The sequence below is a fragment of the Candoia aspera genome, chromosome 16 (assembly GCF_035149785.1).
Source record: "Candoia aspera isolate rCanAsp1 chromosome 16, rCanAsp1.hap2, whole genome shotgun sequence".
Lineage (NCBI taxonomy): Eukaryota > Metazoa > Chordata > Lepidosauria > Squamata > Boidae > Candoia > Candoia aspera.
The window spans coordinates 4,670,072-4,692,947 of record NC_086168.1 but is presented as its reverse complement, the minus strand read 5'-3'; the positions used below and the strand labels follow the sequence as shown (position 1 = coordinate 4,692,947).

General features: G+C 45.3%; 2 protein-coding genes across 2 annotated transcripts in view; one reads left to right on the top strand and one right to left on the bottom strand.

The window, feature by feature from the left end:
• Positions 1-4,423: 4,423 nt before the first annotated feature.
• Positions 4,424-11,285, bottom strand: PRRT1B (proline rich transmembrane protein 1B). The gene is made up of 4 exons (XM_063316162.1): positions 10,933-11,285; positions 8,995-9,411; positions 7,437-7,577; positions 4,424-6,309 (listed from the first exon to the last, which is right to left on the bottom strand). The coding sequence occupies exons 2-4, from the start codon at positions 9,358-9,360 to the stop codon at positions 6,163-6,165; spliced, it is 654 nt and encodes a 217-aa protein (XP_063172232.1). The 5' UTR covers positions 9,361-9,411; positions 10,933-11,285; the 3' UTR covers positions 4,424-6,162.
• A 1,936-nt stretch (positions 11,286-13,221) lies between these two features.
• UCK1 (uridine-cytidine kinase 1) overlaps positions 13,222-22,876 on the top strand; it is a 12,802-nt gene continuing 3,147 nt past the window's right edge. The window contains exons 1-5 of the mRNA XM_063315987.1: positions 13,222-13,365; positions 15,186-15,345; positions 16,691-16,787; positions 19,345-19,487; positions 21,317-21,411. Coding sequence (XP_063172057.1) covers positions 13,255-13,365; positions 15,186-15,345; positions 16,691-16,787; positions 19,345-19,487; positions 21,317-21,411 — 606 coding nt within the window. The 5' untranslated portion in view covers positions 13,222-13,254. The remainder of the gene's footprint in view (positions 13,366-15,185; positions 15,346-16,690; positions 16,788-19,344; positions 19,488-21,316; positions 21,412-22,876) is intronic.

Genomic DNA, 22,876 nt, shown 5'->3' with positions numbered 1-22,876 from the left:
GGAATCATTAAAAAAAATATTGGATAGGAAAGACGCAAACAAATCTCTACTCTGTGAAGGCATCGGCCCAGCATCAGGATGGAGCTGGCTGAGGTGATTGCCAGTTATATCAAACCCACCATGGGCAGAATTAAACCAAGATGGTTTGGATCTTTGGGCCCCCAAGGTGATGGCTAAACCTAACTTTGCCCCCCCCCCAATTAAAATAAGAGGCAGAATCCCCCTGAATAGTCTCTTCCAGCACACCTTCCAGATGTGTTGGGCTACCACTCCCATGCTACACTGCCAGCATTTTTATTCTTCCTCAGCTTCCCTCCAGGCATGCACTGGAGAAATTTCTAGGATTCCCCCCATTCTCTGCTCCTTGAAATCAGGCTCCGAAGGTTGTTTGTTTCCAAAAAGAATGTTGTTTTTCTCATTTGGGAGGGTTCAGGTTCCTGGCATGACAAGAAATAATAGGGAGCCCCTGTCGTGCTTTGATTGTCTTCTCCTCACAGTGGCCAAATGTGGAAAATCTGGGATTTTCTTGCTCTACAGCCCCCTATCTTCTCTCTCCTCTTTCTCCATCATCATCATCATCATCATCCCTTCTCCTCCATCAGGACCACCATCACCAACACTCCTTCTTCTCTTCCTCTCTCCTCCTCCTCCTCCATCATCATCCCTTCTTCTCTTTTTCCTTATCCATCTCCTCTACCACCACGATCATCATCATCCCTTCTCCTTCTCCTTCTCCATCATCATCCCTTCTCCTTCTCCATCAGGACCACCATCACCAACACTCCTTCTTCTCTTCCTCTCTCCTCCTCCTCCTCCATCATCATCCCTTCTTCTCTTTTTCCTTATCCATCTCCTCTACCACCACGATCATCATCATCCCTTCTCCTTCTCCTTCTCCATCATCATCCCTTCTCCTTCTCCATCAGGACCACCATCACCAACACTCCTTCTTCTCTTCCTCTCTCCTCCTCCTCCTCCATCATCATCCCTTCTTCTCTTTTTCCTTATCCATCTCCTCTACCACCACGATCATCATCATCCCTTCTCCTTCTCCTTCTCCATCATCATCCCTTCTCCTTCTCCATCAGGACCACCATCACCATCACCCCTTCTTTTCCTCTCTCCTCCATCATCATCCCTTCTTCTCTTTTTCCTTCTCCTCTACCACCACGATCATCATCATCCCTTCTCCATCATCATCATCATCATCATCATCATCATCCCTTCTCCTTCTCCATCATCATCATCATCATCCCTTCTCCTTCTCCATCATCATCATCATCATCATCATCATCCCTTCTCCTTCTCCATCAGGACCACCATCACCATCACCCCTTCTTCTCCTCCTCCTCCTCCTCCATCATCATCCCTTCTTCTCTTTTTCCTTCTCCATCTCCTCTACCACCACGATCATCATCATCCCTTCTCCTTCTCCATCATCATCATCATCATCCTTTCTCCTTTTCTTTCTCCATCATCATCATCATCATCTGTTCTCCTCCTTTCTCTTTCTCCTTTTCCTTTTCCTCCTCCTCCATCCTCCTCCTCCTCCTTCATTTTGCCAAGGCTTCCATGTGGAAAGAATCCTGCACAAAGGAATTTGCACAGGATTTGGAGCGGCTGCCAGCAAAAGCAAAATAAAACCCTTTTGTCCTGACGTCCACCTCTCCTTGCTTGGCTGTTCTGCTTCCCCTGGTGATGGACAAGCTGGCTGTCCTCGGCAGGGTGCAGTCAGATGAGGAAAAATCCCTTTGCATCCTTCCTTTTGTGTCATCTCAGCACCGGGATCAGAAAGGTATTTTCTGTGGGCAGAAAATAACCTCCCACATCTGAACTGATTCCTATTTTCCAAGGAGGGGCCCCTGTGTTCTTTGCCCTGGAGAGTAGACGTCTGATTTTAGGGACTGGACACCCTCATGGAGGAAGTCAGATTTGCACAATCCCGTCAACAAACCTTTTTGATTCATGAACTACCGTCCGCTAACACCATATCTTCCCTTTCAGGGAAGTAGCCAGCATTGTCTTGAAAAGTCTGCGTAATCTCCAAAGAATGCAGAGAATTTTTCCAGCTTATTGCTGAGTAGGATGATGATGGCATTTGATATGTTGCGACTGATGTTGTGTGCAAACTGTGTGGTTGGCCTTTTCACTCCTGTGTGATAACACACTTTCTTGGTTGAGCGTTTTTTAATGAGAAACTTAGCAAAATTTATTTTAGGGAGGGGGACCTAAGAACATCATGGTTACTATCCCAAGCATGTCTTCCCCACCTCACCATTGCCCTCATCACCCATCACCTCTAACCATCCAGTGGTAGAAGACCACATTGGAGAACAACCCAGCAGACCGGCTTTCACTCAAAACTATCTAGGAAACTGGGACATGGCTGATCTCTGAACCTTGGAGGTAGGGTGGACAACCAATGCTTGGTCCTGACGCTTGAAATATTTGGGGATGCGGAGGACATTCTTGCCAGAGACTTGGCCCAAGATTTCTGTGTTCCAGCACCTTCCCAATGTCCTGATATGCAACTGAAGTCACATAATCGGTGTCATCCTATTTTGTATCTCCAAGGCCAGCTGTTGCACTAGGACACCACGAGAGATGTGGTCCACACAGCAAACACTGCTGATCCTGGCAACTTTCTAGCTGTCCCTCCTACCAGTTGGAGGACACCCCCTGTTAGGCATGATGGAGGATATAACCCATGAAATGAAACTTTGTGGGATAGGAGGAGGACAGGCCACCATCTTGGCTCAGCTCACAAAATGTCTTGGGCTGGCCCTGCTGTTTTCAGTACAGATAGTCCTCACTTGGCCAAAACTGAGACCAGAATTTAGGTTGCTAAGCAAAGCAGTCATTAAGCGAATCCAACCCACTTGTATGACTTTATTGCAGTGGTCATTAAGCGAACCATGTGATCGTTAAGTGAATCATGGGGTTCCCCATTGATTTTGCTTGCCAGAAGCTGGCCAGGAAGGTCAAAACAGGCGATCATGTGACCACTGGATGCTGCGATGGTCATAAATGTGAACCGGTTGCCAAGTGCCCAAATCGTGATCACATGACTGCAGCGACACTGCGGCGGTCGTGTGACCACCGGTTGTAAGTTGGTTTTTTCCACTATCGTCGTAAGTCTGGTCACTAAAAAAATGGTCATTAAGTGAGGACTACCTGTAGTGATCAGCATCCAAAAGTCCTGCACAGCCTATCAGGGAAAGGAGAGGAAACAGGTGAATGGATCAGGATTAAGATCCACCTTTCTGAATGCCGTGGCTGCATCTTAAAAGGTGAAGAAGGATGTGTTCGCTTGAGTTCGTGAACCAGTGAGCGTAGCCTTGCCCGACTCAAAATGAAGGCAATATTTGGGGGGGTGGGATGTTTGCAACTCACCAGGATGTTGTGTCTGGAAATATGTATTTATTCCCTAAAAACAATACCACTCTGAATAGCCCCCATTTCTGAATCTGATCAAACTGATCAATCTGACCCTGCTACTTAACTGTGGCGGCCTCTTGTTCATTTTTTGGAAGCAAGACGTTTAAATTGCAGTTCATCCAGAGAGACCGGCAGGGAGGAAGGAGAGAGAGAAAAAGAAAGGGAAGGCTCAGTTCGATTTTGGAAACCAGTGAGGGAGCCTTTACAAAATTGTCCTCAGTTATCTTAACTTGGCTGTCTCACTTCCCGGCTCTCCGGAGCCTGACACTATTTTTTGGCTCCGCAGTGTAGCATCCCCAACTTGCAAATAAAATAAATCTGAAAGCTGTTACTTGCTTTGTGATATTCAAGGGAGAAAAAAAAAATAGTGAAAATAAATGCAGTGAAAAAACTCAGCCTCTTATTGATGGTGCTTATGGTGCTGCCATCGAGATTTCCATGACAATTGGATCTACTGAGACCTCCTGTCTGTCAACAGCGTTTCTCTAGATGCTGTACAGGTAGTCCTCACTTAACAACCATTTGTTCAGTGATGGTTCGGACTTACGACGGTGCTGAAAAAAACGACTTGTGACCGGTCCTCACACTTACGACCGTTGCAGTGTTCCCCCACTCATGTGATCACAATTTGGGTGCTTGTCAATTGGTTTGCATTTATGACCATCACAGCATCCCGTGGTCACAGAATTGCCATTTTCGACCTTCCCGGACAGCTTCTGGCAAGCAAAATCAATGGGGAACCACATGATTCACTTAACAGCCACGTAGTTTGCTTAACACCTGCGGTGATTTGCTTAACAACCACAAAAAGGTTGTAAAATTGGGTTGGATTCGCTTAATGACCATTTCACTTAGCGACCAAAATTCCAGGCCTGACTGTGGTTGTTAAACGAGGACTACCTGTATTTAAGGTGCTAGTCCAGTCTGAGGGATAGGGTGGGAATTAAGGTAATCTGCCACTTTTATTTTCCTTGGCCTTTCCTGCAATTTTGGCTTTAGTCATCATTTTATTAGAATTCATATCATCATAAAAGATCATTCTTTTTCCTGTCATCATCGAAGGTAATAAGGTTTTCAAAATTAAACCAATGAAGTAAAAATGCAAACATATTCCCACATGTTCCAGGATGAATACAAGTGTTTAAAATCAGGTTGAGGAACACCTCCCTAAAATAAATTCATTTTTTGCCCTTGCCATTTCTCAAAAGTTTGGGCACTGTTGGGATTGCCATACAGAAGACTGATCCCATTGACACTTCCAAGGGTGGACCACAGACTTTCAGTGAAGAAAGGTCTATGTTACAGCCAGGAAGGACAATAGCGTTTCAGCAATAGCCCCTCATTCTACTTGGAACAGCCAGATGCTGAAATCTGCAACCAGTTGTTTACAAAATTGGACATGCTGGTTGTCAGAAGAATGTACCAGATGGTTATATTTTTTATCAGTTGGCAACTCTAACATTGCACAGTATCAGGTATGCCCATCTGTTAGAAGGCCTATTCATCCATCCATCCATCCATCCCCCTATCTGTCCATCCATCCATCCATTCCTCTTCTTCCTTCCTTCCTTCCTTCCTTTCTATCTCCCTCCCTCCCTCTCTTCTATCTATCTATCTATCTATCTATCTATCTATCTATCTACATCCATCCATCCATCCATCCATCCCCTCTCATCTAATTATCCATTCATTCATCCCTCTCATTTTTCTGTCCATCTATCCATTCCCTCTTCTATCTATCTACCTCCATCCATCCACCTCTCATCTATAACTAACTATCCATTCATTCATCCCCTTATCTGTCCATCCATCCATCCATCCATCCATCCATCCCCTCTTCTTTCTATCTATCTATCTATTGGTCTCCATCCGTCCATCCATTGCTGCTCATCTATAACTATCTATTTATCCCCTCTCATCTGTCTGTCTGTCTGTCTATTCAACCTTCTTTCTTTCTACCTATACAAGGAGGTATTTTGGCCCAATGGACATCAGCTGCTGACCCCTATTATAAGTCAGTGGTCAAATTATGGATATGGATGAGCAAAAGTCCTTCCAACATTTGTTTTTCCTAAATCAGCATCCTACATGGAAGTTGGTATGGAATTTCTGATGTCTAACAGTTAAGTGCCACTGATTTGATCTCAATGCCTGGGGACTGCATGGACAAATGTTCACCCTCTCGACCTGTCTCCAGGAATAACGTATAGCTCTTCCAAGGACAATCCTGTAATTTCTTTGATCTCATCCATCTATCTCATTGTCTTCTGCTTCCCTCCACCTTGCCAAGAATAGTTGCTTTTTCTAGTCTTGCATGACATGCCCAAACTATATGAGCATTTCAACGGACAAGCAAAATCTGTGCTGAGTGCCTCTACCTCCACCTCTCCAACACGGATCACCACCCAAATATCATTAGACCAGACTGTTCATATGTTCCTTGAATGATTAAAGACCAGTGAAACAGTAATTAAGTCTTCCTTAGTAAGTTCAGAAAGAAGATACCAGTGCTTTGCACTAAGATTGGGGGTCTTGTCACTTTTAGGGCAATCATTTTGTCCTGAAGGTTGTTGATGTGGTTGGTCTTGCAGAAGAGTCATAAGAAAGTGCCAGCATGAGAAATTGATCCCAAAGTGGCACACCAGCTGACAATGATGAAGGTTCCATATCACAACTCCAAGCAGTCTTTGTAGGAAACCAAAAGGCCAATCCTGACCCCCTTTGTCACAGATAGAGGGTCACCACAACGTAGATAATCCAACTGATGGACACAAAGACTCCAAAGGAGAGGCTGAACAAGACGAGCGAGCGAGCTCTCTGAGAAGCCGTTGTGGCCTGGACGAGGTCACCTCGGTTCAAAGCGATTCGTGTCTGCATGAGAAAGAAAATGGAAAATCTTGGGTTGGTTTCCACCTTAGCTGAGTGACAGGTGAGAAATAGGAACCTCTGTTCAACCTTTTTCCTCGGAAGCAAGGCAAAGTAGACCTCCCTTTCTTCTGCTCTTGAGCTAGCAACGTTGATTTAAATTCTAAGAGAACTCACACTCATTAAGAGTTGGGTAGCATGCAAGTTTAATTTATTATTACTATTATTATTTGTTTAGAAGGAAAAGTGCATGACTTGAAAATGCTTGCCAAGAATAGTTGCTTTTTCTAGTCTTGCGGGACACGCCCAAACTATATGAGCTTGAAAATTCTGGAGAGTGACAGGTTCTATTGGAAGGAAGATTTCCTCACTAATGAGCTGGACCATATTCATATTGGTCTGAAGACTCCTGACTTGGGCAGTGGGTTGGGCTAGAAGACCTCCAAGGTCCCTTCCAACTCTATGATTCTATGATTTTATATTCTGGCACCACCCAGCCATCACTATGTGGATATAAGGCCAATGTATTGCTACTGCATTGGCTGGATGATGGTTTGATGATACTGTAAGATGCTATGAATCCTTAATGAGGAAATGGCCAAAAGGGGAGGCAACTGTTAAGGGAAAACTCAGCCCAGATCTTAAAGAGCCATTGCTGGCTAACGCAGACAGTATGAAGCAAGAGGGCAAATCAGTTTTGCCCCCGTATAAAGCAAGTTCATATCTGTAAATAAATATCTTTGCAGCATCCGTATGGGTTAAGCCAGTGTTTCTCAACCTTAGCCACAAGATGTGTGGAGTTTGACTCCCAGAATTCCCCGGCCAGCATGCTTCCATACATATTAAAGCATGCTGGCTGGGGAATTCTGGGAGTCGAATTCCATGCATCTTAAAGTGGACAGGGTTGAGAAACCCTGGCTTAAGCTAAGTATGCACGATCTGTGCCAAAGTTAGGCATTCTTACATCCTCCTTCAATTGTCCTCTTCCAGCCTTACCCAAGTACAGAGTCGTTACACAACTAATAGCACATTGGCAGAAATGTCTCATTGAAAGGGCACCAAAGCTGGGATATTTTAGTGTGGAAATCACGGCTCCTGAACTTGAGCCTTTTCCTTGCCGCAGCAGCACGTACCTCATGGGAATAGATGACGGCAACCAGTCCTGTGAACAAGCAGCAGAAAATTGTCACCAGCATGGATTCCACCATATAATCTTTGGGTAGCGACCTCTGGTTACCACCTGGGGGACCCTCACCAGGCCAGGAACTGTGGTACTGAAAGAAGAGCCAAAGATTTAACCATCTCCTTGACCTGGCAAGCACATCCAACTCTTTATTTGAATGATATACTTCCCATCTTTCCTCAGGAGCTCCAGATGGGAGACTCCCTTCTCCAATTTTCCCACACAACAATCCTGCAAGGTAGGCTGGGCTGAGAGAGAAAGGCTGATTAGCTTCCCCGGGGTTAACCCAACACCCGTTTGAAGCAAGCCGCATGCAAGCTTCAATTGCTGGTGCTGCAGAATTTCCGGTAAACGTACATTTAAAGTACAGGTAGTCCTCACTTAATGATAATTGGGACCAGAATTTTAGTTGCTAAGTGAAGCAGCCATTAAGTGAATCTGACCAGATTCTAGGACCTTTTTTGCAGTGGTTGTTAAGCAAATCACCACAGGTGTTAAGCGAACCACATAGTTGTTAAGCAAATCACACAGTTCCCCATTGATTTTGCCGGCCAGAAGCTGGCCGGTAAGGTCGAAAATGGCGATTACATGACCACAGGACCCTCCAACAGTCGTAAGTGTGAGCACCGGCTGTAAGTCGATTTTTTCAGCACTGTCGTAAGTCTGAACTGTCACTAAATGAATGGTTGTTAAATGAGGACTAGCTGTGTACATTGGTGTGTCAAAGAAACACCTTTCTGATCAAAGCAGGGCAATAAAATCTTTTGCAGCCCAAGGCTGTTGTAAATTTTACAGAGGTATATTTCAACCCTGGATTGTGCCCAGCTGGAATTTCAACTCACCGAAACAAAGTTTGGGGTACCGTAACACAGAGGCATGAAATATAAAACATTTTATATTTTAGAGCTTTTACTATATTGGTATATTTATATTTTATAATGTATTTTTAAATTGATGTTTAATCTTTATCGTTTCAACTCGTTGGTAAACTGCCCAGAGTCGTTTTCGAGATGGGCAGTGGAAAAATACAATAAACAAACAAATAAAATCCACTGGGGAATTTGGCACATCCTTTTTTTAGTGCTTGCTTTTTAAAAAGAGGACATGCAGAACTGCACCACCAAAATTTGCTCCTGGATTTTGGCAGTGCAACACAACAGTTGCAAATGCACAATTGAGCACCCCCTGAAATAAGGTAGGAGATAAAATTTCCAGTCTTGCAGTCGGAAGATCTTCCAAATCCTCCTTCACTCCACCTTGGGTGGGGCTTTCTGAATTACATCCTCAGGGCGACCTTCCAAAGCCAGCACACCTTGAAGAGGCTCCCTCGGGAATGTTGAACACACACATGCCCACAGACACACCTATTGCCTCTGCTGCGGACTGAGAGCTATCCTTGGTTTGCACACAGAGGTTTTTAAATGTCCCACAAGAAAAATTAAGGGGAAAAATTAGGGGTGGGAAACATCAGCAGTCGCATTTTCTCTTTCCCCTAATGTACAACTTACAGTGGTGAAAGGATGGGGGCCGGGAAGCACATTTGGCGGCTGACTTAGGGCCGGCGGTAGAGGTGTTGGCTGGTAAAAGATGTGATTCGGTTGTGAAATGTTGGCTTGGAATGGTAAATACAAGTGAACATCTTTAGCGTCCAGTGGAAAATAGGGTGGGGGTTCTTCTGCGAAGCCTGGATTGGTTGCTCCAGTACCCGGGAGGCGATCTGAGCCTGCTTGTTGGTTGGGCTTGGATGGGGTCTTCTGCGCCCCTGTGAATCTAGCAGATGTTGCATCTCCTGGAGAAGGATGGGCCTCTTCTTCACTTCCAGCTTTGCTTCTGTGATCTGGAGCCGGCCTCCGATTTAGCTCTTCTCCATCCATGTCGGTGTCCTCCAGACTTGGTCTGCTAAACGGAGAGGTGTTTCCACGTGCCTGTAAGGAAACAACAGCCCGCATTGCGTTGATCGTCAAAAGACCCTCGGTTTCCCTTTCTCGGGAAGCCGGATCATTTGCCAACTTCTCAAAAGGGAGATCTCCTGCTCATTTAGCATCACCCAAACCATCCAAGGTAGAGTCTTGAAGTTTTTTCTAGGGCAAGTGAAGTGTTTAGGCTTGGCGGAAAACTCCCATATTTTAAGAACTCTGCATTTGGTAGCAGGATTGGAAGTCAAAAAAAAAAAAGGAGGGGAAATTATAGCTTGCAACCGTGGATCCTCCAATTCTTACTGGTGTGAAAAAGACTTTTAAATGTACACATTTTCTCTGCTTTCCGCCATAGGGAAACTTACAAGTTTGTCAGATACAAGCAGTATTTGAAAAGTACAACTATCATTCTTAGGCGAAAGATACTTGCGCTTTTCAGATACTGCTTGTATCTGACTTTTAGATTTATTTGGGATTTTTAATTTTGCTCATTGTCAATATGGCTATTATTCCTTGCTAGAATCAACCAAGATGGTAAGTGTGGGTTTTTAGCTAGGAGAGTCCATGCGCTGGGGAAGGATATGTCGGATATGGCTTTAGAAGCTATGCGCAAATAGTTGCACAAATCAGAGATGTGGGTTTTAAAAACAGTCTCAGTTCACACTGGTCAAATAGTCTAATCCAGGGTTTCTCAACCTTGGGAACTTTAAGATGCGTGGACTTCAACTCCCAGAATTCCTCAGCCAGCATGCTGAATTCTGGGAGTTGAAGTCCACACATCTTAAACTTAACAACCTTGAGAAACACTGGCCTAATCATTGTTGGGTTTATCTGTATGGATATAAACAACTACTTGTTGATCCCAAACCGTATGGTCTTACAGCATAACACATTAAAAAGTCCACCCTTAAACAGATTTTGTTTCCATTCTTTCTATATTTTTACATAGGCCTGTGGATGTTTCATTATCGTCTTTATTATTCTGGGGAAAGACATTTTACTCTGTTTTTTTTAAGAGTCCTAAAAAGTAACTGATTGCATGTATCCACCTTTTGTGGCATTGCAAGCATGAACAACAGCAAAAACGGCTGCACTCCGTGATAAAACCCAAATCCACTCCTTGGAACTCCCTGATGTTTTGCTAATAGGTGAGCAGCATAGAAGTTAGCCTAGGAGGGATTTCCAGATCTTCTGCGCTTGTGTGCATGGGAGGACATTCAGTGCTAACAGCTAATGGCCAGATATTTACGGAGGAGTCCAGAAGCGGCCCCAAGGCAGTGGCCCTTTTACTTGAGTTGCGCCTCCTCGCAGGTAGACTGCCTTGACCCCCGGAGGTTCTGCTCAGCCCTGAGGACTAGAACTCAAAGCAGCAGGGAGCCACAGGCTGAAAATCTGTGACATGGTCTTTAATTATCTGGGCTTCTTTAGACATTGGCATATTCTGTTGTAGGAAAGAGGAGAACACCTTCCCACCCCCTTGCCCATCCTCGGACGGAGTCTATATTTGTAGAAAGGATCAGTTGTGGTTACCTGATTTCTCCGTGGCCCCTTCGCCCCTTCAGGGACCTTTGCTCCCCAGCCAGGTGCGTGGCACCTCCTCCATCAGCCGACCCCTTGCCATCTTCCTCGCCCCGACTGGAAAACCACGGCGCTCCTGGGCACGTCTGACTCACCCCATCTGCTGGGATTCGTTTCCAGGGTTTTATTAATAATTGACCCGCTTGTTTGCAGAGGGACAGCTGTGTGTACCAAAAGCCAAGGATGTTGAAGGAGGGGGCCAGTGGGAAGCCACCCCCAAGATCCTGGCTGGGCTTGGCTGTGCCAGCGTCTCCCTGCCAGAGAGGAGCTGGGTCAGGGCAAAGGGAGGCCTGCTCCCATCCAGCCCTCTGAACTCTTTGCCAGAGTTCGCCTTGGCTTTGATGGCTGAGACCTTTGATCTGTCAATAAAGGCTGGGAATGACTCAGTTGCCCCAGGAGAGCTGCCAATCCAAAGCCTTCATGGCCCGGGATTTGTTTTTGTCCCACTGCACAACTGCTGCACTCCATAATTCCTGTAAACATTTTACTCTCAGGACACTTCCCACTTTTAAAAACTAGGAGCTTTTGTTTGTCTGGGTTATATTTATCTCTTTTAATAAACTTTACTAACATTCTACACATAAAGTAACCATTAAAAAAAAACACAATAGATACAAAAGCATAAACCAGCCAATACAAAACTAAACATCTAACTTAAACATATACACTCCACTTCCACCCTTTACTTTCCTCATGGATCCACTAAATCACAGTCCACAGCAACTAAAGCATGTGATATTTCACGGCTAGGCACTTTCTGATGCGGAGCTCTGTGGAAGCCAGAAGCTCACGCACTTGGCCCAATTCTAATTACAGGCTGAGTTTATTCATAATGAAAGTATGATTTAATGGGAATGAAAAGGTTGGTAAATATTATGCTTTAAATATATGCATGAATTTCATTCATTCATTCATTTTTCATATTTAGTCATCGCCCATCTCAGATATGCAGATGATACCACTTTGATGGCTGAAAGCGAAGAGGAACTGAGGAGCCTTATGATGAAGGTGAAAGAAGAAAGTGCAAAAGCTGGCTTGCAGCTAAACCTCAAAAAAACCAAGATTATGGCAACCAGCTTGATTGATAACTGGCAAATAGAGGGAGAAAATGTAGAAGCAGTGAAAGACTTTGTATTCCTAGGTGCGAAGATTACTGCAGATGCTGACTGCAGTCAGGAAATCAGAAGACGCTTAATCCTTGGGAGAAGAGCAATGACAAATCTCGATAAAATAGTTAAGAGCAGAGACATCACACTGACAACAAAGGCCCGCATAGTTAAAGCAATGGTGTTCCCCGTAGTAACATATGGCTGCGAGAGCTGGACCATAAGGAAGGCTGAGCGAAGGAAGATCGATGCTTTTGAACTGTGGTGTTGGAGGAAAATTCTGAGAGTGCCTTGGACTGCAAGAAGATCCAACCAGTCCATCCTCCAGGAAATTAAGCCAGACTGCTCACTTGAGGGAATGATATTAAAGGCAAAACTGAAATACTTTGGCCACATAATGAGAAGACAGGACACCCTGGAGAAGATGCTGATGCTAGGGAGAGTGGAGGGCAAAAGGAAGAGGGGTCAACCAAGGGCAAGATGGATGGATGATATTCTGGAGGTGACGGATTCGTCCCTGGGGGAGCTGGGGGTGTTGACGACCGACAGTAAGCTCTGGCGTGGGCTGGTCCATGAAGTCACGAAGAGTCGGAAGTGACTGAACGAATAAACAACAACCACCACCATCTCACTCAAAGGGCAGCTTACAATAAAACAAGAATAAATAGGGGTTAAAATACAATGAAACAATATTCTTAAATAAAAAATGCGGTCCAGGATCTAGTGGTTTAAATGTTCTTAAATATGTTTTATATATTTTATAAAGGTTTTTTAAAATTTTAATTTAAATAAACATTAAACATTAAATTGAAATACATGTTTTTTAAATTGTAGATATAAATATGTGCGCAGCTGTATAAATATGCACAGTCAACACGGGTAACATGTAGCTATACGACGTAAAGAGCAGGAGGAATATAGGTACACATTATGCGGAAGCCCCGCCCCTTTTCCACCAAGCCCCGCCTCTTCCTCCCACCCAATGGCAGCCTGTCATGTGTGCTCTTAGGGCGGTTTTAGTTCGCTCGCGCTTCCGCGGCCGAAGGGGACTTCATTTCCCAGCATGCTGCGCGCCCCGCTGCAGCTCCTGCTAGGGGCCCTCCTCGCGCGGGGCCTGCTGGGAGGCGTAGTTTTTTTCCGCTCTTGCTTTCTCGGTATTGCCCGGGTCATGGCCACCGCGGGCGGCCAGGCTTCCAGCTGCAGCCCGGCCGAAGAAGCGGAGCGGCCTCACCCGCGGCCCTTCCTCATCGGGGTCAGCGGGGGCACCGCCAGCGGGAAGGTAAAGCCACAGAGCTGCAAGGGCCCGTTGCAAAAACATGGAGAATCGGGGCGTGCAATGCATTGCCCCGGGCGGTGGGGGGGGGGTGCAAGGGCGCAGGGAAGCCGAAGTAACCCGCCCCCCCATGCATAAAAGTGGGGAAAGATCCCTTGCATTGCAGCTTCGTCCGTGCGTTGCAAAGCTGCAGAAATCAAATTTCAAAAAGCAATCGTTTAAAAAGCAGGTGCCTTTTAAAAAAAAAAGCACGAAATAAATACTCCAGAGGAGAACCCGGTGCATGATCATCTGTGCATGCATTTATAATAGTCTGGGGCAGAAGTGCAAAAGCGGCGAGCAGATGCATCCGTTCCAACGCTCCAGTGGGGCTTTCTGTTTGTAAACGCGGCCGAAAAGCAGAAAGGAAAGAAAGAAAAAGGTTTAAAATCCAGGATAGAGGCCCTGTTGCTTCAGGCGGGTTTGCATTGCAAGCTGAAGTCCTTTTGCCAAAACAGGGCTTGGTGGATCGCAAATCAAGGGGCTCGTCTTTTCAAACGACAGCTGCAGACTTGCGTTGTCCTCTGTGTTACCTCTGTGAGCACATTAATATACCATCATTTCGTAATAATGGATTGGGTGAAGTGTGATTTTCGTGTAGGTCCTGTGAGGTGCACCCGTGATGGTTTCTGGCAATTTAATAAAGTTGGCTTCGTTTGGTCTAGTCTGCTAATATTTGTATAACGCATTGCAAAGATGCAAAAAGGAACAAGCAAGTTTGTTTTCTAACTGCGGAGGGTGACATACTGCGAATCAAGGCAGAGCGCTCTTGTTTCTTTCTCTTTTTGGAGTTAAGTAGATATTTACTGAATTGTTCTTGCATTGCTTCTTCAGGTTTAGGATTATATTCTACAAGTTCTCCATAGAATATTATATTCCGTATCTTGAGAGTATAATACAGCGTTACTTTTACATCTTTAACTGCTGTATTTTCCCTTAAGGTTTTATTCACATATGTAATGACTTGAAACCAAGAAAGGGCCATACATTTTCTCCTATCCCTCAAATTTCTTACAATGCCAACCTAAGAAAACTGATACCTAACTTTTTAAAAACCTACAGGTAGTCCTCACTTAATGACCATTTGTTTAGCGACGGTTCAGACTTCTGACGGTGCTGGAAAAGCTGCCAACTGGTGCTCATGCTTATGGCCGTCGCAGCATCCCTGTGGTCACGTGATCACGATTTGGGTGCTTGGCAACCAGTTTGCATTTATGACCGTCATAGCATCCTGTGGTCACGTGATCGTAATTTTTGACTTTCTTGGCCGGCTTCTGGCCAGCGAAATCAACGGGGAACCACGTGATTTGCTTAACAACTGCAGTCATTCACTTAATGACCACCGCAAAAAAGGTAGTAAAATTGGGTTGGATTTGCTTAACGACCACTTCATTTAGCAACCGAAATTCTGGTCTCAATTGTAGTCATTAAGTGAGGACTACCTGTACTTTGAGGAGTCCAGTGAACTCAGAACAAAATTTTATGATGAATTAACTGCATCTCAAAATCGTAAACATTTATTTCATTTCTTAACACTTGGACACGTTGAATTTCCATAATTGGCTATTTCAGTTCTGTGTTCCATGGATCAGATATAACACCAATACTAGCCTTTGTGCTAATTTTTAATTTGATATAAAATTGGATTGTTGGTTTCCCTGTAAATGCAGCATCTCCTCAAGATAGGAGTATTCCAGGTACCTCTGAAGTTGTTAACAATGCTTCGGTTGGCTTCACTAACTTTCCTTCTTGGTCTGCCTGTCTGTCTGTCTCCCCTTCCGCCAAAGTCAACGGTATGTGAAAAGATCATGGAACTGCTGGGTCAAAATGAGGTCGACCATCGTCAACGGAAGGTCGTCATTCTCAGCCAAGACCGATTCTACAAGGTGCTCACGGCAGAACAAAAGGCCAGAGCCTTAAAGGGGCAATATAACTTTGATCATCCAGGTATGTATTGGACCACTTCGGTTGCACTTGGAAGGGCGGGTGGGAGCAAGAATCCCAAACCAGGAATGTGGTGGCCAGAAGTGACCTTGCTGCAGCAGACACCCCAACTCTTCTGAAGCTTGAGTAGTTCCATCTTTGAGATGGAAATAAAGCCCTCTTGTGATCTGATCCAGCACAACTTTATAAATTATCTAACTTGTATGAATCTTCCTCTCTGTCCAGATGTTATCATTAAGGTCCATCCAGTCAACCCTTGTGGCTGCAGGAACAAGTCCATGGAGTTTTCTTGGCTGTGTTTTCAAAAGTGGTTTGCCCTTGCTGTCTTCTCCCTAGGGCTGAGAGAGAGGGACTGGCCCAAGGTCACCCAGCTGGCTTCATGCCTAAGACGGGACTAGAACTCTCCTACCACGCCTGACTGGCTCTTGGGCTGAGGGAGAGGGACTGGCCCAAGGTCACCCAGCTGGCTTTCATGCCTAAGACGGGACTAGAACTCTCTTACCATGCCTGACTGGCTCTTGGGCTGAGGGAGAGGGACTGGCCCAAGGTCACCCAACCGGCTTTCATGCCTAAGACGGGACTAGAACTCTCCTACCACACCTGACTGGCTCTTGGGCTGAGGGAGAGGGACTGGCCCAAGGTCACCCAGCTGGCTTCATGCCTAAGACGGGACTAGAACTCTCCTACCACGCCTGCTTGGCTCTTGGGCTGAGGGAGAGGGACTGGCCCAAGGTCACCCAACCGGCTTTCATGCCTGAGGCGGGACTAGAACTCTCCTACCACGCCTGCTTGGCTCTTGGGCTGAGGGAGAGGGACTGGCCCAAGGTCACCCAACCGGCTTTCATGCCTGAGGCGGGACTAGAACTCTCCTACCATGCCTGCTTGGCTCTTGGGCTGAGGGAGAGGGACTGGCCCAAGGTCACCCAGCTGGCTTCATGCCTAAGACAGGACTAGAACTCTCCTACCACGCCTGCTTGGCTCTTGGGCTGAGGGAGAGGGACTGGCCCAAGGTCACCCAACCGGCTTTCATGCCTGAGGCGGGACTAGAACTCTCCTACCACGCCTGCTTGGCTCTTGGGCTGAGGGAGAGGGACTGGCCCAAGGTCACCCAGCTGGCTTCATGCCTAAGGCGGGACTAGAACATGTGGTCTCGTGGCATCTAATCCGGCACCTCAGTCACTAGGCCAAATGGGCTTTCTATAGACATTAGAGGTGCTCCATAAAATTCACATGCATAGAAGCATTTCTTCTGGAGTATTTGCGACACAGGAAATACACACCCAACCTAGGTTGGCTTGTCCTGGCCGCTGTCTTCTAGGAAGATTCTCAATTCTCCTCTCCTCTGTAGATGCTTTTGACAATGATTTGATGGAAACGACGTTGAAGAACATCATCGATGGTCAGGCGGTGGAGGTTCCGACGTACGATTTTGTGACCCACTCCAGGTCAGTGTGCGTTCCCTGGATTTGGCAGGCAAATGCGGTGACCCAAAGTTTTTCTTGCAATTGTCTTTCGTCCCTGCACATAGAACCCAAGAATTGGAAGGAATGTTCAGCGCAAGAATCCAAACGAAAACACGATGGATGGATGGATGGATGGATGGATGATTGTCCATCCTTTGCTTGAAGACATGCAGTTAGGAGAACCTGCCAACTTCATTGGTCATTGATTCCCCTGTTGAACTGTTTCTACTTTTAGGAAGTGTTTCCTAACACTCAGCTACAGCCTGCGTTCCTATCACTTAAAACCATTACCCCTTGTCTTTGTTCCGCATGACATCCCCTTCAGATCTTTGAAAACTGCGATTGCTTTCATCCCAATCTTCTCTTTGAAAGCTAACACCATCACCCCGATTCTCCTTGTAAAATTTAAAATGACCAATCCCTTGTTCATCCTCTTTTTGCTGAACTCGTTCAAGTTTCTCAGACTTGTTTTGATTTTTATTTATTTATTTATCAAATTTGTCACCGCCCATCTCCTCCGATAGCAGTTCGAAAACATGCAAATGTGAGTAGATCACTAGGTACCGCTTCGGCGGGAAGGTGACGGCGTTCCGTGTCGTCATGCTGGCCACATGACCACAGAAGGGTCTACGGACAAACGCCGGCTCTTCGGCTTGAAACGGAGATGAGCACCGCCCCCTAGAGTCGGACACAACTGGACTTTACGTCAAGGGAAACCTTTACCTTTACCTTTACTATTTAGTCTTCTAATAGGGTCTTGATGGTTAGATTGACCCTAACCATCAATCTACCAAAATAGCAATATTGAGGACCAGCTTTCTACCACTTCAGTGATGGTTGGATGATGCCATGAAGATGTGGGCCTACTAGCAGGGAAGAGGTGGACACGACTGGACTTTACGTCAAGGGAAACCTTTACCTTTACCTTATCTCCTCCGAACGGGGGGACCCTGGGCGGTTTACAGTGTAAAACAATAACTGTACAATAAAATTCCAATATAAAATATAGACTAAAACAATTTCACAAAGCTACCAAGTATAATAAAATCCAGATGGCTGTGGTCTCATTCAGTCCTTGTGTAGGAGGGGCACTTCAAGGCACCAGCCAACCCCAAGAATGCCGATTCTCCTCCCTGCCCCAAGCCCGGTGGCAGAGCCAGGTCTTCAATTCCCTCCAGGAGGCCAGGAGCGATGGGGCTGATCTCACCTCCGGGGGCAGGATGTTGCAAAGGGCGGGTGCCACTGCAGAGAAGGCCTGCCTCCTGGACCCCGCCAGACGGATTCTCTTACTGACGGGGTCTGCAGCATGCCCTCTCTGCATGACCAGGTGGGACGGGCTGATGATACAGGGAAGAGGCGGTCCCTCAGGTAACCCGGCCTCTTCTTAAAGTACAGTTCTTAAAGTACATAGCCTGGAACTGACCTCAGTGGCCAGTAGTGTCTGAGCAATGCTTAATGAGTTAAACAGTGATTTAGAAAGTCTTGAGGAAGCCACAGAGTGCGTTTATCTTCTTCCTGGGTCACAACTTTGTCTCCTATCCAACTCTGGATCGACTCCAATTCTTTTTATGCTTGTTTTTCCCAAAGCCAGGTTTCTCTTATTCCGCACCATTGTATGTCATTCCATTTCCCATGCAAAACAAATTGTGGCTTGTCTTTGAAACTGAATTCTGTTCTCTTTTTTTAGCCCAGGGCTCTTAACCTCTCAAGATTTTGAATTTGGTTTCTATCTCCCGTGGCTTCTAGTTTCTCTCCTGTGGGAGCAGGAAAAAAGGATGTGGGGAGGATTCACAGGTCAGGTGGAGGTGAATTGCTAGACAGGAGTTTCCCCAACATGTGATTAGAAATTGGTTTGCTTCTGTATTATAAAATAATGGATAGCCATTTTTGACAGAAGGCAGACTTGCTGGGATCATCCAGTTCCTCAAAATCACACTTCAAAACCTATTGACAGTGCTAATATAAAAGGCAAAAGCATTTTCAATTGCGCTTCATTCCCATTGATGGTAGACCCATCCAGGGGTTTTCTTGGTGTTATAAAAACGCTTTGCCATTCTCTTCTTCTGGGCTGTTTTTCAATTTCTCAGTCTAGCTTACAATCCTGGGGTTACCTGGTGGTCTCCCTTCCAGTTAGTAATCAGGCCTGACACTGCTTTGCTTCCAAACGTAGAATGGATGAACTGGGTGTTGCCACCTGCAGAGAGTTACAATAACATACAGAAAAATGCAATAATCGTTTGGCTTAACTAGAGAATTCTGGCCACTATTATATTTGGTAGGATTCATGCAAATAATCTGTCTGATATCCCCTCCTTTGTCGTAATTTTATTCTGTGTAATTGCATAGATGTCACCTTTTGTTATGCACTAGAATAAGATGTTATTGAAATGGGTGAGGTGTAGGAAACTGTAGGTAAAATAAAATTATTGTTCCTACGTTTGCAAGACTAAACTCACATTTGGAGGGCGGATTCTTCTGATGCACTTAGGCTTTGCTATGTGAGTTACACAATTAGCGTTGAACAATTATGTTGGCACAGATTGCCTGAGACGACTATGGTTTACCCTGCTGACGTGCTCCTCTTTGAAGGGATTTTGGTCTTCTACAATCAAGACATCCGGGACATGTTTCACCTCCGCCTCTTTGTTGACACCGATTCGGATGTCAGGTTGTCTCGGAGAGGTAATGTTGGTTATGTTCCTTTCAGTGCTTTAAAATGTAAAGGAATGTAGCACTGACCTTGGGGAAGGAAGGGATGAACTGTTAAAGGAGAGAAACGACAGCTTGGTCCTGCAGAAGAAACTAAAAATAATCCCCCTTTGATTTTGTTTGGTATAAGACGGAGTAGAGAGAAATTTGGGGAGACATCAAGATCGATGCTAGCCTTTGAGATGGGATTCCAGGAATGCCACTTTATTGATATGGGTCAGGGTTTCTCAACCAGGTTTCCGTGGCACCCTCATGTTCCGCGAGAGGTCCCTAGGGGTTCCCTGGGAGATCCCAATTTATTTAAAAAATTATTCAAGTTCAGGCAACTTCACATTAAAGAGGCAAGTTTCATTCTTTATTTTTAGTTTAAGGACACTGTTAATGCATCTATACTAATACAATAACTTTGCAACTTCAGGCCTATATTTGATCCTGAACGTGCAGGGGTTCCCACAGGCCTGAAAAATATTTCAAGGGTTCCTCCAGGGTCAGAAGGTTGAGAAAGGCTGCTTTAAATGCTTTCAAATGTAAAGGAATGCAGAGTTGACCTTGGGGAAGGAAGGGGTTCTGTTAAAGGAGGAGAAACCGCAATTTGGTCCTGGGGAAGAAATTCAAAATAATCCCCCTTTGATTTTGTTTGGTATAAGACGGAGTAGAGAGAAATTGTCGACTTCAAGATTGATGCTAGCCTTTGAGATGGGATTCCAGGAATGCCACTTTATTGTTAAAGGGTATGATAACAGGGACGCAGTGGCGCTGCGGGTTAAACCGCTGAGCTGCCGATCGGAAGGTCGGCGGTTCGAAACCGTGCGGCGGGGTGAGCTCCCGTTGCTCGTCCCAGCTCCTGCACACCAAGCAGTTCGAAAACATGCAAATGTGAGTAGATCAATAGGTACCGCTTCGGCGGGAAGGTAACGGCGTTCCGTGAGTCATGCTGGCCACATGACCCGGAAAATGTCTACGGACAACGCCGGCTCTAAGGCTTAGAAACGGAGATGAGCACCGCCCCCTCGAGTCGGACACGACTGGACTTTACGTCAAGGGAAACCTTTACCTTTACCTTATGATAACAGAATCTTATAAGCATGCCGGAGTTTCTCTCTACTCCGTTTTATACCAAACAGAATCTAGCTGGGTTATCTTGGCTTTCTCATGTTTTTAACTTTCCAGGACTGAGTTGCTGTTTCTTCTCCTTTATTGGTTCATTCCCTTCATTCCCCAGAGTCACCTCTACATTCTTTTACATACAAGGACATAAGAAGGGGTCATATGATTGGCACCCTCCGAGCTCACTGCTCTATTCTCAAACAGGAGATGTGGGATCTCGGGGCAAACGAGGTTGGCTGACCTGTGTTGCCAAAAAAATTATGCAAAAAACACACAAACCTTTGCTGAGCTGCTCAGTTTAGTTATATCTTCAAGTCCCCAATAACTGTAACTTGAGCATTTGGGATGTTGAAATGCAGAAGGATGCTAGTTTGGAGATCAACAGGCATGAAAATTGCTGCTTTCTAAGCTTCGGCGGGTGAGAGCTGTTTCTTAAGAGTCAGATCAGACAAATCTTTCCACTGCCTTTAAAATAATTTCCAAACCATTTCCAACTTCCATGAGTTACGCCCTTCACTAAGCCATAATGGCTGGATTAGTGTGTAACTTTAAGCCAGAATGAGCAAACCTGGTTTGTTGCCTAGAGGATCCCATCCACTCTTTACAGGCCCCCCATCCTTTCTTCTCTTCAATGCTTTGAGAATCTCAGGGATGGTAACATTCTTAACTGGTTTTCTGGTTTTCTTTTGTGGCAGTTCTTCGGGATATGAAACGGGGAAGGGATTTGGAACAGATTTTGACTCAGTACACAACTTTTGTCAAGCCTGCCTTTGAAGAATTCTGTTTGCCGGTACCAGAACTCTTCCTTCCCCTTTAAAACCTATCCCGGGTTTTCAAGAAAAGTTAGTGGCGAGCTTGCTTTATCTCATTGTCTTTATCCCTCTTCATAGGAATATTTTGTACTTGATTCAGATGCTTAGCCCAGAATTACATATTTTGATTCCTTCCTTATTATCCCCTCCTTCGGAAATGCAACCTCGACAGCTAAGAGAGACACTTCAGAGCAGTTTTGCAGATTGCTGATCATTTTTTTCTTTGCTTTTGTTTTTATCTTGAAGAGGGGCTGTTTTTAGGAGACGCCCAAATACGAAGGCCTAAGAGGGAGGTTTGTAAAGCAACTTCATTTGAATATCATCCCATGTTCAAATGATACTGGGATTCTTCTTTCTGTTCCCAAACGGGGTCATCTGGAGTGTAGAACCCTCTTCCCATTTTAGCTTGTATTCTAACCCTGAATAATGGCCCATTTCCTGCACTTCTTGGGGCCAGCCCCCTCAAAAGCAGCTTCAGATGTTCAAAAATCTAAGCATATTATTTACAGGAATTACAGCACGTTAATGGACCACCCCTAGTTCCCTTCATTCAAGGTAGTGAGAGAGTTTACTTCACCACGAGATTTTATTGTTAGGGTATTAGCCAGAATATATTTCTTTACGATTGATTTGATCCACGGGAAAACCACAGTTAGCCCTGGATATCATTGCATGTACTCCTGTATAAGCCCAGAAGCTTTGGCTCCAAATTGCACCCCAAAAATTGGATTTGGTTTATCCACAGACCAGAGCTCGGATTTTTTTTTAAATCACGCTTTAAATGATGACGTAAAAGTTGGCCGTTTTCCGCCTTTCACTGCACCGTTTCCAGTAGGTAGGTAAGCACCATGTCTGGAAATTGCCAACAGTCAGCATAAGGTGCAGCTTTCAAGCTAAAAGTTATTAGTAGAGCAGAGGAGACAGACAATTCTGTTGCTGCCAGAGAATTTGAGGTACACGAAAAACAAGTTTCTGTTTTTCCTGGGATCCTGGTTGCAATTTCGTGGGTCGGCTCATCGGCGGGTGGTGCGTTTTTCCTGGTATTTTGGTTGCTTATCCACGGATGGCCTTAGGAGTCCTCATTTAGTGACCATTTGAAGTCACAACAGCGATGAAGTGATTTTACGACCAATCCTCGCATTTACGACCGCAGGTCTGTAAAGCCGAGGAAAGCTGAAATAAGATAGTAAGCACAGTCGCGGTTTCGCTTGGCAACTGCTTCACTTAACAACTAAGTTACCAGTCCCAATTGTGGTCACTAAATGAGGACGACTTGTATATACAGTAAACCGTCATACCGATACAAGTTGAGGCTTATTGAGTGCCCATTAGAAGTAATAGAAGCCTGTTTTCTTTCTCTCTCCTGGCTAAGATCATGCCTGAATAGATATTTTCTTAGGCTGGGCCATTGACTGTTGAGAATTATGACTCCTCTTTTCCCTT

Excerpts from the sequence above, each read along its gene's own strand:
- PRRT1B (XM_063316162.1), bottom strand. The coding sequence starts at position 9,360 with ATGGATGGAGAAGAGCTAAATCGGAGGCCGGCTCCAGATCACAGAAGC. Across the intron at positions 7,578-8,994 it reads GCCCCCATCCTTTCACCACT|TACCACAGTTCCTGGCCTGG; the intron begins GTAAGTTGTACA and ends CTCTTCTTTCAG. Across the intron at positions 6,310-7,436 it reads CCGTCATCTATTCCCATGAG|ACACGAATCGCTTTGAACCG; the intron begins GTACGTGCTGCT and ends TTTCTCATGCAG.